Source organism: Coccidioides immitis (genome assembly GCF_000149335.2).
Source record: "Coccidioides immitis RS genomic scaffold supercont3.5, whole genome shotgun sequence".
Classification (NCBI taxonomy): domain Eukaryota; kingdom Fungi; phylum Ascomycota; class Eurotiomycetes; order Onygenales; family Onygenaceae; genus Coccidioides; species Coccidioides immitis.
The window spans coordinates 343,438-364,014 of record NW_004504307.1 but is presented as its reverse complement, the minus strand read 5'-3'; the positions used below and the strand labels follow the sequence as shown (position 1 = coordinate 364,014).

The following is a 20,577-nucleotide window of genomic DNA, read 5'->3' as shown; positions in this document are numbered from 1 at the left end:
TATAGCCTTCGAGGACAAGGCCATACCAATCATAAAACACCGAGATGCTGATCAGGCATGTCGGAGGGGATTTGACGTCCAGTGTGCTCGCAATATCCAGTAAAGATTCGATATAATACTTGCACTATATCTTAAAAAAAAGGTAAATATAACCTATCGCATCGATTTTGATACTGGTCAGAGAATCTATTTAAGCCTTCCATGCAGTATCACCAACATTAGAAATGCTCAGGAGACACAGGAAAATGGATCTAAAGAGTGAAGTGAAATGAAGAGAGCGACCCCATCAACCCCCCGCATTAAAACATTCGTAAGTACATGTATACATGAACTTGGAGAAACAACAGCAGTAAAACCAAAAAAAAAGGGAAAAATATGCCGGCAAAACTCCTGAAAACCTATGTATACCAACATGAATATCATATATCAAGGCATATACACAGAACCAGTCTAGACTAGATCGGGCACACAGGCCTAGATCGCGACACAAGTCAGTTCGAAATCCATAGACGAGGAATACGAATAACAACGGTCCGATAATCGTCACACAGCATATGCCAGATGGCACCTAAACGTTGTCTCGATCTTTGCTCTTCGAGCGTTCACGATCCTCTTGATCGCGGCGATGATGCCCGGGTGCAAAGAACTGCGCGAAGGGATGCTTCCGCGATTTCTCTTCCTGGCTGGCTGATTTGATCCGTTCGAGGCTGCTGTCTGTCTTCTTGCGCTCGAGGCTGCTGGAGTTGCTTGCGGTTTTTTCGATGGGAGCGTGTGCAGTGGCGTCGTCCCCGGAGTGGATGATATCGCGAGTGGAGCGATAATAGATATTTGCTGCGCCGCCTATTGGCAGGTGTTTGGATCAGTAGATGTATCAAGTATTGCTTGTGGTTGGGCTGTTTCGATAAATATGGCCGTTTGCGTACCTCTTCCGGTGTGAAACCATCCCTCGTCGGCTGTTCCCGCCACAACTGGCGGGGGAACATCAACATCTTGCCTTGCCCTTGTGATTTCAGGATCATCGTTGGAGACCATGTTCCCGGAGCCGCCTCGGCCGGTGGTGTAGACTTCTGCTTTGATTGTTGGGCAGGACATGTCCCCGACGGTTTCGGGTGCGGGCGAGATCCGGGACATATTCCCTAGCCAAAAACGCATCAACATGTGTCAAACGGAGACGATGTTAGGTTCATTGAGTCTGATATCCATACCTGCGCCCCCGCGACCGTACGAAATATGTCTGGTGTCTGCCATTCTGGGTGGTGGAGGACGTGCGGGGGATCTGGGATAGGAGGAAAGCGTGTGAGGCTCTTTGCGAGGTTGGGACGGGAGGTAGAGCTATCAGCCCATAAAAACTTTTCAAGAGTCACCGCTCAGCGGGATAAGGATTGTGTGGGGACGGCGCAACGCACCGGCTAACTATGCCTTCGTGCCTGGTGTTTCTTGGGGATGCGCAGGAGACAAGAGATTGCGGGGGCGCCAGAAAGATGTCAGCTGAGAGTCAACCGCCTGGTTCACCCTTAGGAGATCCAGTCCCAAAGGCGGACAGTTTTTGCCTTTTTCCAAAGGGCAATGAAAAATTGCAAATTCGCAACGGCGAGTCTCTCAGTGGTTTATACACCAGCGGCATCCCTGATCCTCTGGTGCGTGGACGGTTGAGTGATCCTTGCAGCAAGCGGATCCATCCGTAAGGCTGAAAAATGACATCAAGCGAGAAGTGCCTTTGCTGCGCCTTCGTCGGCGTCTTCTCTTCGCTTTTCCTTCTCTTCTCCCCTCTTTACTTCTTCGCTCTTCGGTGCTGGCGCTTCTGGAGGACAGGAATTGTATTTTGCTACTGTCAATCTTTTTCTAATCTGCTATTTCTCTGCTCTCTTTTGGCTTAGTGATTTTCTTTAAAATACATAATATTTATTCGTGTTGAAACGACTGCATCGGACAAAACGGCCAAGGCACGATCTCTGCTCACTCTAACCTGCCATGGCTTCCACCGCAGGATCTGTTGCCGCAGGAGGCAGACATCCTCTTCAGAAGCTCTCTTCGCCGTCTTTTGGCATTTCCGCAATGGTCCATGTTAGTACTTTTTAGCGTCTACGACGGCAAGTTGGGGCTCCTCTCGTACACGGAGGTTACCCACCGCTCTCCTTTGACTTTTTAAAAGGAGCATGTCAAATGGCGATTTTATATCCTTCTTTTTCTTTGGATCATATGATACTTGGTGAGGAAAACGCTGGTTGACTTGGGTTGCCTTATGATGTCCATAGTTAGCCGGTCTCTCGAGCTTTATCGCGTCGTTCAAATTGTAAGTTGACCCTCGTCGCCTGCGGTGAAGATTTCAAAACAAAAGGACTCGTTGAGGGTGGCCATTGGCTTACATGCATTGTCGGTAGTATGGTCGATCATCCAAATTTTGCGTGAGTGCCCATTCATATCGGAGCTTGGTCGAGTACACGGTGTCCTGACTGTCCGTCCGCCGTCGTCATAGAAACGAAGCATATGGCTGGCACTTCCAGTACCTGACGATCATTGGCATTACCTTGGCGACCATGACATTCACCGCGGGCCTGGCTGCCGATTTGCTCTCATCTCGCCGGCTGTTCCTCGTCAAGAATATGCTATCCGTGTGTGGCACCCCGCTTGAGGTGTTGATAGCTCTGCTGTACTGGGGGCTAAAGATGGTAGCACCCATCCATGGTTCTGGAATTCTTTCGCTTCAAGTGTGCATAGCTGACTCTACAGAGCAGGTCGACGAGAAGCTGGTTGTCCCAGAGTGGGCAGAAACGGCGCTGATACCGGGTACGGCGAAGCATCGACTCGTTGATCTCTGACGTTTGGGCAGACGAAGATAGGAGCGTAACTGACCAAACTGGTACAGATCTCGGGTTCCACGCGGTCCCCGCACTGGCCCTGGTAATTGATCTGCTGCTGTTCTCGCCTCCGTGGACCATCACGGCCATGCCGTCGTTCGGCCTGGCTACTTCCATCGCCTTTGCTTACTGGTTCTGGGTCGAGCAGTGCTACAGGTACAACGGATGGTAAGTTTTTCACTCCTGAACCCCAAGGTGGCCGCGCCGGCAGTTAATGACCGTGTTCCATGATTTCCCCTTGTTTTCTTTTTTTTCCAAAATAAACAGGTATCCATATCCCCTATTTGAGAAATTGACCACACCGTGGCGAGTGGCGCTGTTCCTCGTCAGCGCTGCGTTGATGACCCTAAACACGGCCCTGCTCAAGTGGCTCTATTCCAAGTTGAACGGAGAGCACAAGCCAGCCATGTCCGAGGCCCAGTTTGATAAGGAGCAGAAAGCGACAAACGGGTCACTGAAGGGTAACTAGGTTAACTCAGCTAGACGAGGGAGCCCAGCACTAATCCTATAGAACGACCCTACGGAGTACATAGTATGACATTGGATGGATAGTTCAGACAGACATGCAGGGTGATTTGTGTTTGGGGGGGGAGAGCTGAAACTCACCCGCTGCGGAGTAGAAGATTTGGGCCGCCAAATTTGCCTGGGTGTGGGTCGATTAGGTAATTATTGGTCGGCTTTAGGATAAATAGATATTCCGCCTACTGCTCGGCCCGACGTAGTTCCTTAAAGGGCTGACTAAGATATGTCCACGTGACCATCAGCTTGTTTCCAATTGCGGCTGCGGGCGGCAAAAAGAGTATATCTCTCTCTCTCGAGAGAGAGCGAACCGAACCTGGCAGAACGAGACGCTGCCGCAGCCCCCAACGAACACAACACACCACTCTCGCACCCCGCAATTGAGCTCACGATGCATCTGGCGGCTATGACCTGCCCTGCCCGCACCGCTGTCCTGGGCGGTCGAGCCTCCTCGTCCACCTGGATCTCCCTCGCCGTCGTCTCTTCTCCCATCGCCCACGCCGCCAATCGGTGCCGGAACTACAGATACACGTCGAACGGCTACTCCCAGCAACGAAGGGCTGCCAGCTCCAGCTCAAGCTCCAGCTCCAGCGCGAGAGCTGCCCTCCGGCAGTTCATCCCTCGCCAGCCATTACCTTCTCCGGCGTCTATCACAGTTACGTCAAGCTCCATCGTTGCCCGGGCCACTTCCATACGCCATGCTTCTTCTTCATCATCCGCCGCGCCCCCCTCCTCGTCTGCACACGAGTCTGCTTCCGCCTCCGCCTCTTCAGCCCAAGCTCCTGTTCAGCTGGACTGGAATTCCTTCTTCACCCTCCGTGCCTCCCGCAGAAAATACTCCCTCGTCTCCTCCATCCTTGCCTCTCTCACCACCACCGCGACAGGCGCACAGGTCATCGCCTCCCAGAACTTTGAGGCTTTGGGCGCGCAGATCATGGGATTTGACCCGTTCATCGTCATGGGCCTGACGACGGTTGCCTGTGGTGCAGTTGGCTGGCTCGCCGGCCCTGTCTTGGGTAATGCAGTTTGGGGGATGGTTTATAGAAAGTACAAGGGTGCCGCTGCTGTGGTATGTCCATTCACTCCTTTTAAGTCCCGCAACTTGTTCGTCTGTTTGTCTCCTAGCTGCAGCGGGTGCTAACGTGATACCTCTTGCTGTCCGTAGAAAGAAAAGGAGTTTTACGATAGAATCAAGCGCTTCCGAGTCGACCCTTCGGCCAACTCTTTCGCGAATCCCGTACCGGATTACTATGGCGAGAAGATCGGGAGTGTCCAGGGCTACCGCCAATGGCTAAAAGATCAGAGAGCTTATAATCGGAAGAAGCGAAATTTCGTCTAGCTGTCAAGGTTTTTGTAATTTTTTCTTTTTTTGTTGTTAATAAACATCCTCATCGGTTGTCTTCCTCGGGAGTGGGGTTTGTTTGGGATGGGATGGCAGTATAGTTGTTGCAATATGCTTAGTTGAAGCTGATGGCTGCTTGCAGAATCTAAGTTTCTTTCGTCGCCTGCTCTCATGATTATGTTCCTTGGGCCATGCGGATGATGATATTTCCCGTCTTAACTATGTAGGGACCTTTAATCTGATGGTGATGTTCTTTATCACCGATCATGCAGCCCCATATACACTTGTATCAGTTATTCTTCCTACGGGCTCAAAAATTTTCCTATTCATACATCGTGCTCCGTTTCCCGAAGCCCTCTTCCGTTCCATCCAGCTCTACACTTGCCTGTTGTGCCTTTAAACTCATTTACTTCCTCTCGATACTTGTCAATTATGAACCGTCGTTGTGGTGGCAATCAACTCACCACGACGCCGATATTCAAGGCATGGTCACTTCATGATCGGTTGTACGGAGTATATTTTCTACTTCCTTCCAAACAATTCTGGACATTACAGATGCGCTCTTAGATACCCTCGAGAGTCAAGGAGCTGGCCTGCCCAGGAGGGCACCAGATCGGGAGGACAGCAAAGCCTTCTCCGGCAACAACAAGTTGAAGTGCTCAGCGGCGGAGAAAATACTGAGGTGACTTATGGAATTCATGTTCAAAGAATATGCCGTGATGTCCTTGGAGGCATGAAATAAACCTTTTGGAGCGAATGCCCCGACAGAAAGGAGACAAAAACATATTACCTGAACCCAAATCCCTTTCTGAGGCACATTCTTCTCGACTTTGGATTTTTGTGGTATCCTTTAAATCCCCGCGCCCGTTACGCGCATTGCCTAAAGCATTCTGTCTCCTAAGCCAGCGAAATCCACCATCTAACCATTCTTCAAGCCGCCTCCCCTTCCAACGGCACGAACAAGCATATCAAAATGGAAGCACACCGAAAATGTGATGAGGTGCAGCCGCAGCCAACCCAGACATCCTTGAGCATCTATTTCTGACTTATATTTCAGCCGCTTCAGTTCCCTTCCTTACTCCCGGGAAGGGGTTCAGAGCAAGGGTCGCGGTCGAAATACATATCGCATTCAGCAAGAAGGGGAAACCTTTCCAGCTTCTCCATCGCGGCACCAGCGGCCCGAATTGAATTAAACCTGATTGTGATCTCCGTTTCCGTGTCGTTTTCCACCATTCGGTCACCTAGATCAAAGGACATCCGGATATTGTCTTTCATGAATTTGGCAACCATGGTATATCTTTCCGGATCATACTCTCCCCGAATAGTCACGCAACGGGTATGGCCGAACTCAAATATGTTCCGCTCCATGATTTGAGGGATTGGGTATGTTGGCGTTTTGAATAGCACGACCTTTGCGCGTTTACCGTTGAAGTAAACGCCATTTTTTGCCGCAAACTCCGTATATGCAACAGCATGAACCTGGAAGTTAAAGGTCACAATACCCATGTGTGATCCGGATAGTTGTGATGTGTTGTGCAGGTATGCTGAATACACGTCGCCTCCTCGTATTCCCTTGAGAAAAGTTTTCATGTCGATATTCCCCGGAAGCCCAAGGATAGCAACAGTTCGATATATATTGGCATCCCCTTCACGAGGCTCATAGACTAGGCCGTCATCAAATAAAGCCGGTGAAATTCCGGGTGCTTGGCTTTTACGCGCCGCAGCAATGCTCCGAGCATCTGAGAATACAGACTTTGTTGTCCAGGAAATGGTTCCGTTCCAGGGAAGTGGATCTGGAAGCAGGAAGGAATCCGACGCCTGCTTTTCACTGTCGGAGGATAGGCTGATCAAGGGTGAAATATCGTTGCCACGGGGGCTATCTCCCATACCAAGAAGCATATTGGAATCCTGGTGAGTCCTGCTGTCAATCCGTCGATGGTGGGTGAGCTGTGTAGGAGAACCGATCCCTCCCAGCAGCGTCCCTGTAGCCTCGAGATCCTCCTGTGCCGACGAATCTTGGATACCCGGGTGAGATTCCCGCCCGAAGATCTCATCGAAGCCTGCCAGACAGTCGGGAAGAGGCGAAGGGCTGAGTTCACTTGGAGTAGGTGTAGATTTCAGCTGGATAAGGTTCATTATGACTTCATTTCTTTGTGCGTCAAGAACGGGGCTTGGATCTAGCTGGTTGTGGGTGTCGAGGAGATCTACACAGGAAATGGTATTCGTGAACGTCGATCTTGCTGCGGAGAGTAACGTTTCTGGGGGTTGTGAAAGCCGTTCCTCCAATTCCTGGATACGAGATTCCTGTTTTGTGACTCGACGCTCAAGGATCGATAAGGTCGACAATGCTCTCTCCAACGCGGGAGAGGAATATTCCGTTACATTTGAGGGTCCGGTCTCAGACGCCGGCGCGTCCCCCACGGCAACCGAGTGTCCAGAGCTGGCCGGCCGAGGTGTTTGCTGGCAAGTAACGGCACTCTGCGGCGTGAAGCATGCTCTTTCTAGCTGCGATGGAGAAAGCGCAGATAGACTGAACCTCCCAACGGGATTGCGAGCGTCGCCAGCAGTTCGCGAGGGTACCGTGGCAGATTCCTGCAGAAACGATAGACGGAGACAGGTGAGCAACTGAAAAGATCACGAAAAAGCCGAGGGCGATGGCTAGATGGCGAGAGAGGGCAATCAGGGGCAGTAACGGGCCAAGAAATAAATCAGGGATTCGCAGAGAGCAATGCACACTTACCAGTAGGGTCGGCTGGTCCATTGGGCGGACTATTTGGCCAACAGAACCCGATAGAGGCGCGTGGCCGAGATTCCCTCCGGTTGGGAGGTTGAAATGGGGAAATGCATAGCCCCAGCCAGCAGACATGGTGGTTTCGAATGACAGTTCAACACAAAGCAAAGAGAATCGACAAGGGCATCAGCTGCTGAGGTGCACTAGATTTAGCTGGAGGTTGTCGGAGATGGGTCCAGAAATGAGAGTAGAAAAGGCGGAAGAGAAATTGAGAGCATTGACTTATGAAATGAGACAGACACGCACACAGAGAGAGAGAGAAAAGAAGAAGAAGAAGATGATGATGATGATGAAAGATGACGGTAAATGATGCGGCCGCGACTGTTGAGAGGCCAAAACAAGATCACGCGTTGCGCATGTCCCAGCGTTGGAAAGTAAAGTGAGCAGCGGATGGATCACTCACTCTCACTCACAGACTCACTCCTCAATTCACTTGCTCAGCTGCAGTGTCTCTGTGGCCCAGAAAGGTGCACTGGTGGAGAATCTGAACTGTCTTGCGGATACAGTTCTAGCAGGCCACCACAACGCCTGCAGTACCGATTGGGAGCACTCTAGCGGGATAGAGGCTGTTCCCTTGGATGTGTGCTCAAAGCAGATTTGGGATGGATACGCGCGCGAAGAGAGATTTAAAATGTAACATAATAAATAATGGCCTGGCACCTTAGCTTTTCACCACACACCAGCTTCAGCAAAACAGTCAGATTCAAACCCTGTAATTTCCAAAATAATGGCAACATTTGAAACAAATTGCTTAAGGAATAGACATGCATAAATTCAGATGTTAGTGGTTGTCAACTGCAACTCAGCATATCGCAGTCTTGCTGTCACTCTGTTTTTGCTCAGTACTCCTTGTAGACCATGAAGTTCCAGAACCATTCTTGTCTCTGCAAAATTGCGGCAGAGAAACTAGGAGGGGAAAAACCAGGGCACTTTCTGTTTCTTGAAGCAATTGAAAATTCCATTTCTGCTAGTTCTATCATCCCTCCTTTTCACAGCTGGAGTATCTGGGCCAAACAATGATAGGAGATTGCAGGGCAACCATTTATCATTTCGAGCCAGTGATGCTTGGGGGACAGACATTCTTATTAAACAGAGAGCACCCTAGAATCTCCATGAGAGGACCACAGACAGAGACTGCCAGCTGGAGGAGTGATGCTAGCAAGCACTTGACTGCCCAAGCAGTCAGGATTGCTGATATTTCCGTGAAACATATTGGCAATGTATTTTTCAACTGTGTTTGCCTATAGGGTTGGTGAGAGGTCCACAAGTTGCGCTGTGAACGAGAGCACAATGGGTAGCAAGGCAGCTAACTAGCAGTGTTCATGTTCGTCAAATCCCAAACTCATAACCAGCATGTCTCATGGACACTGCAGCTGGGTGAGGTGAGACAATAACTGTCCCGCTAATTGTGCTACTGCAAGTCCTCATCAGCTCCAAAGAGAATTCATCCAAGCTATATGTAAGTATAGCCTAGATGCATAGACCAGGTCAGAGTACTATCCCCAATAATGGCAACTTACCATAGTTGCAAAAGAAAAGATGTTACAAGACTTTGAAGGGAGCCTCTGAATCACTGCAGCTAGCATTTCTTTAATACACCTCCCTTTCAGGAGGAATCTGCATTTTCAAGATCAATGACCTGAATTCATCTTCCTGACCCTGGCATCGCAAACAATAAGGTTAGCCCGTAAGTAAGGATCACATGATTCACACAGATCATGGGAACCTCAGTGTTCAGTCTCCTAGTTAGAGGACCCCTACATTCTACGCATGACTCCCTCCCGTCAGTTGCGGGCATCAGACCTACTTAGCTCTTTTGTACCCAAAATCCTGGGAAAACCTATGTGACCTACATCCGGTTCCCTAACAAACATTTGGTTTTTGTTTAGAAATAAGATTAGGGAGCTTAGATTTAAATGACTCTTATCTAGAGCTTGCCTGATAAACAAGTTTTGGAAGATATTGACTCATCAAGAAACAACAGAATATACTGTGTGATATGACCAAGAATTCAGAAATCAAGAAATCAGACTCAGAATTGACTATGACTGAAGGTACTACTGAATCTTATGCAACTATGTCACAGGGTGAGGACAAGAGCATTGTGGTTCATTTCTACATTCCTATGCCTTCTCCAGGCACAGCAAATGCGCCTTGGTTTGACAGTAGGGATGCTACCTTGTTCACTGAAAGATTTGAAGACCTTGAAAGGCTACAAAGAAGGTAATTGGGAGGTATTCTCCAAAGAAATTATTCATGAATTTCGCGATCAAGATATAACTTACAAGATTCACTGTTGGGATTATCTTTGAGTGATCACAAAGAAACTGTGTGCTTGGAATGGCAACATTCACACCTATGTCTGAGAATACACTACTATCACCAGTACTGTACAAGCTAATGGAAGACTGTTACAAATATAGACCTAGACCAACCAAGCATCAGACAACATTAGATGTTCAGAGGTATTCACATGGCCCCAACTCTGAATGTATAAGGATCACACAATTCACATGGATCATGGGAACCCCAGCATTCAGTCTCCTAGTTAGAGGACCCCTACATTCTATACATGACTTCCTTCCATCAGTTGCAGATATCATACATACTTAGCTCTTTTGTATCTCTAATTCTGGGAAAACCTACATAATCTATAACCAGTTCTTCTAATATTCTGAACACTCTGACATACAATTATCTAAGTTAATACAATGCTATCAAGACCTACAAGATAAACCACAACAACATTCTACATTACAGACCCAACAGAGATAGACACCAACATGAAGAAGATGAATATTAATAAAGATGCTTGTAGCAGTGGAGTTATTATCAGTAAGATACCAGCAGATAATATGAGCAATAAAAGTACATCTCTTAATACATTGAACAAAATCCAAAGAGAGAAGATTTTTAAAGAAAAGAAGACATACCTGCAAAAGAATCTAGCAGACATATATAAACAAAACAAGATATACAGACTGCAGAAGCAGATAGAATATAAACAGAGAATAGCAAACAACAATTTCTCTTTAGAGTTTCTCTTACACATATGACTAATAGAGAAGTCAGACAATTTTGATAATGTAAAGCTCCCAAAAGCATCTTACTATTATGGTAAATTACTTGGTAAGTGCAAATTATAATTAGCTTTAATAAGACAGCAGTTTCATCTGAGAAAATTATTACAAAAGACATCAGATATTGAAGTGGGGTACAATAAGATGCCTTGTCAAGATAGACAAGTTGGTTGATATGGTGAGAGCACAAGAAAGATGAAAAATCACAACATAGTAAGAGTATAGTTGAGTAGTAAGTGTAGAGATAGGTATGTTCTAACAGACACCTAAGCTCATAAGAAGTAATGGTACTAAAGAGCTCTGTACTAATACAGGCAGCTCTAATAAGAAACAGTAGCACATTTCATAAACAAGAAATCTTCATATTCTTTAACTAATAACCAAACTGGTAGTAAGAAACAAGTGTGTAGAAAAGAGCAATGGTGTGTGAAGATAATAAGCAAGAAGCAGAGGCTACAGGTGGTTTATATAGCTCAAGAATAGTAGCTTGAGGTGGTTTGCATCTCAGACTAGAATAATCTTTGTTCTAATAAGATACTGGAATCTCCACTACATTTTCTCCTGATCCTTAATGTTAGCATTCCCTGACAACAAGCAACATATAAAATAAAATAAAACCAATTTAGTAAAATAAGAGAATAATAAATAGTAATGAGCAGTCTGGTAAGGAAAAACATAGAAAATAAGAATAAGAAGAGTGATAGCAGTAATCTCTAATAGTGATTATCATGATTCTCTTCTTCCATCAAGTTCTCAGGAGAAGAAGAAGGCCAAACTGACACTGAATTAATGTTGTTGTGCACATAATGCTAATAAAATTTATTACCAAAAACTTTCTTTTCAATTTGATAAGTCTTGATAATGGCATCCAGAGCAATTTATATAGTCTTTAGACATCAGTTATTAATGAAGTTCTGAGTTTTTTTGTCATCAGAGTCAAAGAGAATATCAAGTTTCTTAATTACCATGGGGTTGTCCCATCTAATTCATCCTACCAGGGCATCCAATATAGCTTCTAAGCCTTGTAATTAAATAGCAGTAGGGAATCAATATGGAACCAATGCATAATAATTTGAATAGCTGAATAGAGACAAAGGCTCTGGAACTAGATCTCTATATGCAGCAGAGAGCTGAAATCATATACCAGCTTTATTAACTTCTAGATATTCATGGTTCTCTTGGATTATCACATACCAGAGTAGCATAGTGCATTGGATCTTTTTGCATGGCCCATGGGCTCCATGAAGTAACAGAGAGCTTGTAATTTGAACATCACCAGGTTTGCAAATGATATTAGTCCACCTAATACCAAATGTTCTTTTGTTGTTCTTGGTATACATTATATCTTTAATGCAGGAAACATAGCCATCAGTAAATAAGTCTTGTTCTTTAACTAGTTCCCATCAATTCTCTAGATGATTATGCATTTCTGGCAAGATTTCTGTACAGTTACTAGGCTCTTCTGCAGTTAAGGTCAAGAATTCTTGTATCATGTTAACACTTCTTCCAGTAGTAATAGCATCTAGAACATTGACATTGATATAGCAAAACCCAGTTTTATCTCCTGGCTTAGCATACTTGATGTAGTATGAATAGGAGATCAATTTCCAAGTATTGTCAGATCTTGTCAGTACATACTATAGATAGTACACAGAATTGTGGTGTATAAGTTGTTGACCAATACTGTAATACATTGTTCTCAATCATCTATAATTGTCACAATCTCCCATCATTTGCTGATGATGGTAGTACATGTTGTATTTATTATTGACTCAGGTGAGTACTGTAGTAGTGGTGCCTTGTAACTTATTATTCCACCAGCACATTAGCTGGAGAATAACAACAGATTCAGTTGTTTCCCATTCCTTCTGAAGATCACTGGTGGTGAACTTGTTAACTCCAGTTATTTGTGTGTATCAGTTGAAGTTGAATGTTCTCATATTTGTAATCAGAGAGATAATTAACTGATGTTTGAATTTGTAAATATCTAAAGCATCTTCAGCTCTAGCTGGTCTATTTGTCAAACAGAATCAGAGGTAGATGCTGTTATCAGTCTTGATTAAGCTAATGTTGCAACAATTCCTATAAATGTAAGCCAAATGGTTGAGAAGCTCCTCTCTATTAAGTATGTGAGTCTGCAAACCAAGTTTTGAAGCCATTAGTTTTGCATGGTTATAGTATAGATAGATATCAGCTTTCTTATTACTAAAGGTCTTTTCTAATTACTCCAGAATGCAAATAAGCTCCAATTCTGAATGTGTTTTAGTACTTTTTATTTTTTAAAGAAGCTGCTGTTCAAAACTACAGCAACAGCAAGTACCAGAGTGTACTGCCATGACAGATTCTTCTTGTTTATGTTGGGGTATTTTCTTATTACTTTCAGAAGAAATAACAGACTCATCTTTATTACCTAGGTCTTAGAGAGTTTGGTGTGCTAACATGGCTGTAATTCTCTCACTGCAGCACTTCAGAGCTTCTGATTAACTAGGTGGATTGGCCAGTATACTGGTGAATCCAAATGGCAGCTGTGATTAGTCAGTTTCCAATCCACACAATCTAATCAATATTGTACTATATATAGAGGCTCTTGATACATTGTGGCTATGCAGCATTGATATTCCACTCATTGAAACATCTCTTGATAATCTTGGTGACTGTGGTCCTTCTAGTAGACCTCAGGGACTGCTTGCAGTGGGAGGGCTTCTAGCAATATTCTGAATTAAATGTTGGAAGCTAGATGACTGTAGAAGAGCCAACAGCTGTAGAAGACCATAGTTTCTAATAATAAGTTCTTATCAGTATAGAATATCTCTTGAAGAAAGTTCACAAGCACAATCAACTTCTTTATCAGCTGTAGTATAATTATCTGGCAATATAGCTAAGCTCCAGCAATGTCCAGCTTCTGTAGCATCTAGTCTTTAGAGCACTGCACTGTTAATATTGTTGGCAAACTTATTCTAATTCTTGTAGACATTTAGAGTATGGTAAAGCTTTTGTGTGGTCTACAGACTCTTTACTTTTAGTTATATGGTATTAATTCTGTCTATTCTTCATATAGCAACAAGTCTATTCTTGATCTTTTGCATATCAATGCAATGTTATTCAACATCCAGGGTAACCTTTTGAGCATCATGAAAATTGGCTTCAAAATTAGCATATGTAACATGTTACCAAGCTCTGGATTTTTCAATATATTGATAGAAATGGGTCACTAAGTCAGTAATCACATCAGTTACTCACATAAGTATGTTCATCAGTTCAACTTGCAGACCATAGCAGCAGTGCAGAGCTTGGTTATCAATGTATTCCATAGCTGCTGTTAGATTATTGAAGAAATAGCTATTCAAGTTGACTCTACTGTCTCTGATAACAACCAGGCCTTGGTTTTTGATTACTGGTGCTAAAGGAGGCAGGTTGCTTCATCCAGCCATTTTTAAAGAATATCAGAAATCAAAAAATTTGCAAATGAAATGTTGAATCTGTAAAAAAAATCAAGCTTGAATGTAAAAGAAAGTAAAAGCTTCAGAAAAGAAAAATTAATCTTTAAATATCTTCAAAAAATTCAGAAAAAGTGAAGGCTTATGCAAATAGCAAAGAAAGAGAAACTTTTCAAAAGAGCAAGCAAAAACTTTACTTTTGCAAACAAAACACAACAAATTAAACATCTTGTGAAGATATAACAACAGCAAAGCTCCAGTCATCTGGTATAACAGTTAGAAATTATATTTACTCCATTATTTCTTGATTATTTTCATTTTCACTCTGATTCAAAAAGCTGATATTTAAAGAACTGCTAGAGAGAATGTTAGGTCAACTTCTGATGGCATATCTTTGAGAGATGTTCTTCATCTCTACATCAGAATCTGCTGGACTATCATTAAATAGCTCCATTCCAGATTTTATAAGGTACTTCTTTAATCTGTTTCCTGTAATAGATTCTTTGAGTTCAGTGCCATCTAACTCTTCAAGATGATAGGCATCTAGTTCTTGATTGGTGGACTTAACTCTATAGGGTCCTAGCTATCAAAAGTACAGAGTGTTATTTCTAGACATATTCTGTTCTTCTTTAGTATTGTGAAGCAAGACAAGATCTCCAGGTAGAAGAGAGTTGATCCAAATATTATGGATATCATCAAAGTATTTCTTATTTCTAGCACACATTCAGAGCTAATAATAAGCTGCTTTCAAGACATTCTTATCTCATCTTTCAATTTGCCATGCTCATATCAGAAGCAGGTCTTCAGTTGTTCAAACCTTTCATCAGGAAATCATTTGTCAAGTAGAAATCTTGAGTTCAATCAGAAGAACTGTCTCCTGGCCCATCAGTAATCTATAAGAGAAAACACCAGTACTAGCCTTAGTCATCATTCAATCTGCCATCAGAATTACAGAAAGATGTTTAATTCAATTTCTTCCAGTGTTATTAGTAGCTTTAGCTAGCTCATCAGCCAAAGACTTATGGCCAACTTCCACCATATCATTTACAAAAGAGTTATAGGGCAAAATAATAATGTGTTTAATATTGAATTTCTTTAGTAAGATCTCCACAACATTCTTATTTTCTGGTCCTCCATCCATAACAAATTTGGCAGGCAGGCTCCATCAACAGATAATATTCTTATAAAGAAATTTGGCCACAGCTTCAGCTGTTATCTTTTTCAAGACTCTAGCTTCCATCTATTCAGTAAAGTTACATCTGGCAACAACCAAATAATTTCATTCTCAACAGAAAGACATGTGCTTGATATCTATTCCAACTTTCTCCCAACAAATAGAGGTCCAGATAGAATGAAGCTCTTTACTTAATCTTTGTAAATCTCTTTATTAATATTAAGAACAGTGCTTCACATAAGCAGATACATTTTTATACATTCCTGACCACTAGTATCAAGCTTGTAGAGCAGAGTATGTTCCCTCTCACTCTTTATAGTCAAATTCATCATGCATCATGTGTAAAATTTGTTTATACTGATCTTTGTTGTCCACAATACATCTTAGAGACACATCAGATTCCACTCACCTAAATAGTTAATCAGCTTTCATTACATATTTAATTATCTTTCTTCAGAAGTTTGTGTACTCTTTCTCTTCCATATCTAATAGTTTTGATAGGGTAGTTAGATATTGTGCAATTTTCTCCAATTCTTCTAAATATATGAAGTCCAGTATCCTAAGATCTTCACTATCAAGAGCTTGGCCAGCTAAAACTCTTATAGAATTCATAAAGACAAACAGATCTTTATCTTCTTCAGATTCAGTCTCTTTCTCAATATCTAGCTCTTAATAAGACAGTCCATCAACAGCTGTGTATTTTGTTCCAGGAACATGTTTAACAGTAAAGTTAAAGAGACATATTCAAGCTATCTAATTAGTAACCAAAGCTCCAGAAACATCTGTAGTAGTTCTATTAAGTTAGGTGACAAGAGTTTTTGCATCAATTTCCAAAGTAAAGAGCACTCCATATATATAATGTCAGAATTTCTTGAAGACTTTCAAAATAGCTCTGCATTCTCATTTGCCAGTATTATATGTTTTCTCTGAATTATTCCATACTCCAGATTTATATCATGTAGAATGTCAAGCTTCTTATTGCTTCTGAATAATGCATTCTCCCCATTCTAATCTACTAGCATTAATAGCTACAGTGATAAGCAAAGAATCTTGTTTGTAATTGATTGGAAGAATAATAGAAAATAAACATAACTTTTCTTTCAAAAGCATAAAGACATTATTTTGCTCTTCAGTTCATGTTCATATAATATTTTATCAAAGCAGATAATGTAAAGGTTCAGCTATCTAACTATAATGCTTTATAAGTATTCAGAAATATCTAGCTAGTCCTAGGAATTCTTATAATTCTGTAACACTTATAAAAGTAGGCTAATTCACAATTTTAGCCATCTTGACTTTCTCAGATCATCATTCATTATAGTTACAGACCCATCCAACAACATTGACTCCAGATATGCAGAATTGAGATTTGGTGCCAGAGATTCTGGCTTCAAAGATTTTAACAAGCTATAGAATAAAGTTCAGATTCTACAGATGATTATAAACAAATCTTCTTATTTCTGGAAGAACTTTAGTTTTATTTTTGACACACAATTCTTTTACTTCAAGATCATCTATAAAGACTCAAGCAATCTCTGGAAAAATCTCACATATTATCTTTATTATTCTGTGTTGGGCTTGAGCTGGCAAATTCATTGCCTCTTGAATTAAAGTCATATGGTAAAAGAGCTCAATAGAGATTGTGATGGCTGTCATATCTCTGCTTTCTTCAGCTAATGAAAAATTATCATATCCAGAGAATAAGTCATATAGACTAGCTGTAACAAGTCTGCTGAAGTCTACAGTATATTTATCAATATTAGAAGAAATAAAAGCATTCTGAATAGTAACTTTGTTGTATATATGTGCTGCATCAATTAAATAATATTTATCTTTCTGTTTCTTTGTGACCAGAAAATACAGATTAGTATATGAACCATGATAAGGCTTCAATATTTTAGCTTTTAACCTGTCCTGAATGATTTTAATTAGCTTATCATGTAGAGCATGAGAAATTTGGTAAGTCTTAGTCTGCCAAGTCTCATGAAGCTCTGTCTGAATAATCTGAGAAGGCAAGTATTCAGAATGAATGCTATATAGATCTTTGAATGACCAAGTTAATGCTTCTTTATATTTGTAAAGAACTGATATAAAAAATTTCTTCTTCTGACTTGTCAGTTTGAATCCAATTTTGAGCTTCTCAATTCTCTTATTTGTTAGCTATTCTCCAATGGGAAAGGATGTAATCCTAGACCTAATATAGTTATCAAATTCATAATTAAATGTGATGTGTTTCTCCTCAGAGTAATACTTATCTAAACAAACATTCACCCAATTATCTAGGTCTTCCAGCTTGCTTTCATCAGATTTTCCAGATACTAATAGCCTTATCTTATCAGCTTTCTGCTTATAAGCAGTGCACACTCTCCAAACCTCTGAAGAAGATGATCTGATGTCCTATTTACTATTGAAAATATCTGTCTGATGTGATTTCTTTGTGACAAAATTGTGATTTTTATTCAGAGATGCATAAATTGATTAAGTACTTTATGGAATAGGTTTTTGAATTAAGCTGAAATTAATATCACATGTGTAATGTTTGCAGTGAGCTGTAATGCTGTCTGGATTGAAAAGCAGCAGTCAGAAAATCCAAACTTCTGATACAAAATTATTCTTGTCTTCTGATTGATCCAGTTGATTCACCAGCACACTGGTCAATCTAATTAGACTTAGTATACTTTTGGATTCACCAATGCTGGAATTATATTTCTTCTCATCACTGTAATCATCAACACCAGTAATGCTGCCAATGTTTCTGACTTCTCTATTCTTTTCAATCTCCTGATCTTCAACCTTCTTATTATTAATTCTTATACTTATCATCTTCATCACATCTTCTTCATTTTTCTCAGGTCTTGTATCCACAGACACCCACCTGATTAAATACCTGTTGAATTGTTTAAATAGTTGCTGTTTGATTTATTAGTTATATATTTTATATTGCTTGAGTTTGACTTAAAGTCTTTGAAAACTAGACAATACATTCATTTCTTATTATAAATTTCACAGTTCACTCTGCTGTCTTCTGAGATGTTGCACCCCCAACAGACAGCAAATTGCCAAGATCTTTCAAGAATAAGTTACTGATCCCCTCTCTTGAATATAAGAAAAAAGGTATATGTAACAATATCTCTAATTTGAACAGGCACTTTATCACAAAATATGTAAAAAGAAGCAACTTCTCCCATTTGAATAATCATAATCACTTGTGACTTATTTTTTATTAGCAGATTCAACATTTCAGCATACTTCTGAGACAATAAATTGATTTCTGAACCAGTATTGATCAACATTATTAATTCTTGTTGATTTATAGTGACTGGTGCATATAATGAATGCATTCCATATGCTATTTTAGATTTTGGCACCATGGGCTTTAATATAAGTTGACTGGAATTAATCTTTAGCTCAGACTGAACTGGTTTGAAGATTTCAATCTTTGCATGACTTTTGCTAGTACTGTTATTCCAGTCTGATCTGAAGAATACTTCTTGAAGTTTTGATGATACATCTATAAGCTTCTTAACTAATAATTTGATCTTTCCATTGAGAATTCAATCCATTAATTCATTGATATCTGTTGAATTATAGATCTGAGAGAATAAATGATTTGTTACAGAATATCTTGATCTTTATTTCTTGACAAACTTGTTCTGAATTTCAGACTTCTTCTGATTAATTAGTTCAACATCTTCCATGATATTATCATTAACACTAGCCTGATTATCCCAGTAAGTAATAAATTGTCCAGTATACTGAGTATGGGGCATTGCAATCTTAGCTTTTTGATTGTTCTTAGCTTCTTCAACTATTTTAACATTAACTAATGTTCTTTCTTTTAATGATTCATATTTCTTATTCAAATTAGATTCTTCATCAGATATTAGGTATGCAAGTCATCCTGCTTGGACCTTTATACTGATTGAATTTACAGAAAGTATCTCTTCTTGCTGATTAATCTTCTTTTTAGAGCTTGTTGGCTCTGGAATCACTCATTCATTTTCTCCCATAGACCATACAATATACATGTTCAGGATTCCAGATTTATGAGTGACAACTCAATAGTTTTAACCTTTAGAGCTCATATGTAAGTTCTCTTTGTCATCAATATAGCAGTATCTATTACTCATATTGGATTGGTATTCATAACACTAAGATTGACAATGTCCAGATTTTCCACAGTAGAAGCATGAGAAACATATTGAAATTCCTCCAGTTCAAGCTCCTCCTTGTCCACAAGCACTACTATAGCCTGTTATAGAAGAGCCATTTCAAGCCAAATAGAGGTTGACTGGCAGTCAAGTATTCCCTTGTACAGTTGTAGGATTAACAGTCACATTAGTTAGATAATTTGATATAGATTTCAGAGATTCTTCTCTTTGCAGCATATAATACTGATCAGAATTCCCTTGTATCTGATTTGATTGTACTCTCATGACCAATGCTAAATTTGTAAACTTATTGATTATCTTTTCAATAGCAGCTTCAATATTAGTGCTGTTAGAGCTCTTGACTTTAGATTTTAATTCAGATTCTTTAGCTTTCACAAAACTAGCTGTTTTCTTTGGAGCTTCAACTATAGAGGGCTTGTTAGCTAATTAATATTACTTATCAAGCTTCTTCATTTTCTTTTATTTTATTTCATCTTTTTTAAAGATCTTCTTATTCTCTTCATACTGATCAATTAAATCCATGGTCACCTAAACAACCTTCTTAAAATCAATAGGCAATATATCATCTGAAAGATTGAGCTTGGTCTTGTCAATAATCTTATTTCAGAGCTTCTCAGATAGCTCCTGAAGAAATCAAGACATCTTAGTAAATTCATCAAGTCTTTCATTTGCTTGAACTGTACTGGTGATAGTAGTATATTCTCAAATATAGGCACAAATATTGCCATCCCAAGCACATGGTTTCTTTGTAATTATTCAGAGGTAATCCCAACAGTGAATCTTGTAAGTAATATCTTGATCACAAAATTCATGAATAATCTCTTTGGAGAATACTTCCCAATTATCTTCTTTATAGTCTTTCAAGATCTTCATCCATTCTCCAATCCATGTAACACAGTACCTAGCCAACCATTCAATAATATTTTTAAAGTCAATTACCCCATGATCCTTGCACATCTGATAAAACCTTTCAATAAACAGGGTAGCATCTCTACCATCAAACCAAGATGCATTTGCTGTGCCAGAGAAAGGTATAGAAATGTGGGAATGAACCACAATTCTCTTGTTCTCACTTTATAATATAGTTGCATATGATCCTGTAGTATCTTCAGCCATAGTTGATTCTGATTTCAATTTCTTGATTTCTTGATCTTTGATCATGTCACACAGTATGTTCTGTCTATTAGTTAATATCTTTCAAAAA

General features: G+C 40.9%; 4 protein-coding genes across 4 annotated transcripts; 2 read left to right on the top strand and 2 right to left on the bottom strand.

Annotated features, from left to right (window-relative positions):
- Positions 1-131: 131 nt before the first annotated feature.
- CIMG_09960 (uncharacterized protein) lies at positions 132-1,633 on the bottom strand. Its single transcript, XM_001238937.2, has 3 exons — positions 1,206-1,633; positions 924-1,136; positions 132-840 (listed from the first exon to the last, which is right to left on the bottom strand). The coding sequence occupies exons 1-3, from the start codon at positions 1,246-1,248 to the stop codon at positions 569-571; spliced, it is 528 nt and encodes a 175-aa protein (XP_001238938.1). The 5' UTR covers positions 1,249-1,633; the 3' UTR covers positions 132-568.
- Positions 1,634-1,971: 338 nt separating this feature from the next.
- CIMG_12464 (uncharacterized protein) lies at positions 1,972-3,327 on the top strand (the record flags this gene model as incomplete). Its single annotated transcript, XM_012358368.1, has 7 exons — positions 1,972-2,064; positions 2,256-2,293; positions 2,382-2,405; positions 2,477-2,669; positions 2,736-2,787; positions 2,867-3,026; positions 3,126-3,327. 7 exons carry the CDS (start codon positions 1,972-1,974, stop codon positions 3,325-3,327), a joined length of 762 nt encoding a protein of 253 aa, XP_012213791.1.
- Positions 3,328-3,686: 359 nt separating this feature from the next.
- Positions 3,687-5,520, top strand: CIMG_12463 (presequence translocated-associated motor subunit pam17). The gene is made up of 2 exons (XM_012358367.1): positions 3,687-4,446; positions 4,543-5,520. Exons 1-2 carry the CDS (start codon positions 3,769-3,771, stop codon positions 4,714-4,716), a joined length of 852 nt encoding a protein of 283 aa, XP_012213790.1. The 5' UTR covers positions 3,687-3,768; the 3' UTR covers positions 4,717-5,520.
- A 261-nt stretch (positions 5,521-5,781) lies between these two features.
- CIMG_09958 (uncharacterized protein) lies at positions 5,782-7,585 on the bottom strand (the record flags this gene model as incomplete). Its single annotated transcript, XM_001238935.1, has 2 exons — positions 5,782-7,311; positions 7,460-7,585. The coding sequence occupies 2 exons, from the start codon at positions 7,583-7,585 to the stop codon at positions 5,782-5,784; spliced, it is 1,656 nt and encodes a 551-aa protein (XP_001238936.1).
- Positions 7,586-20,577: the final 12,992 nt, after the last annotated feature.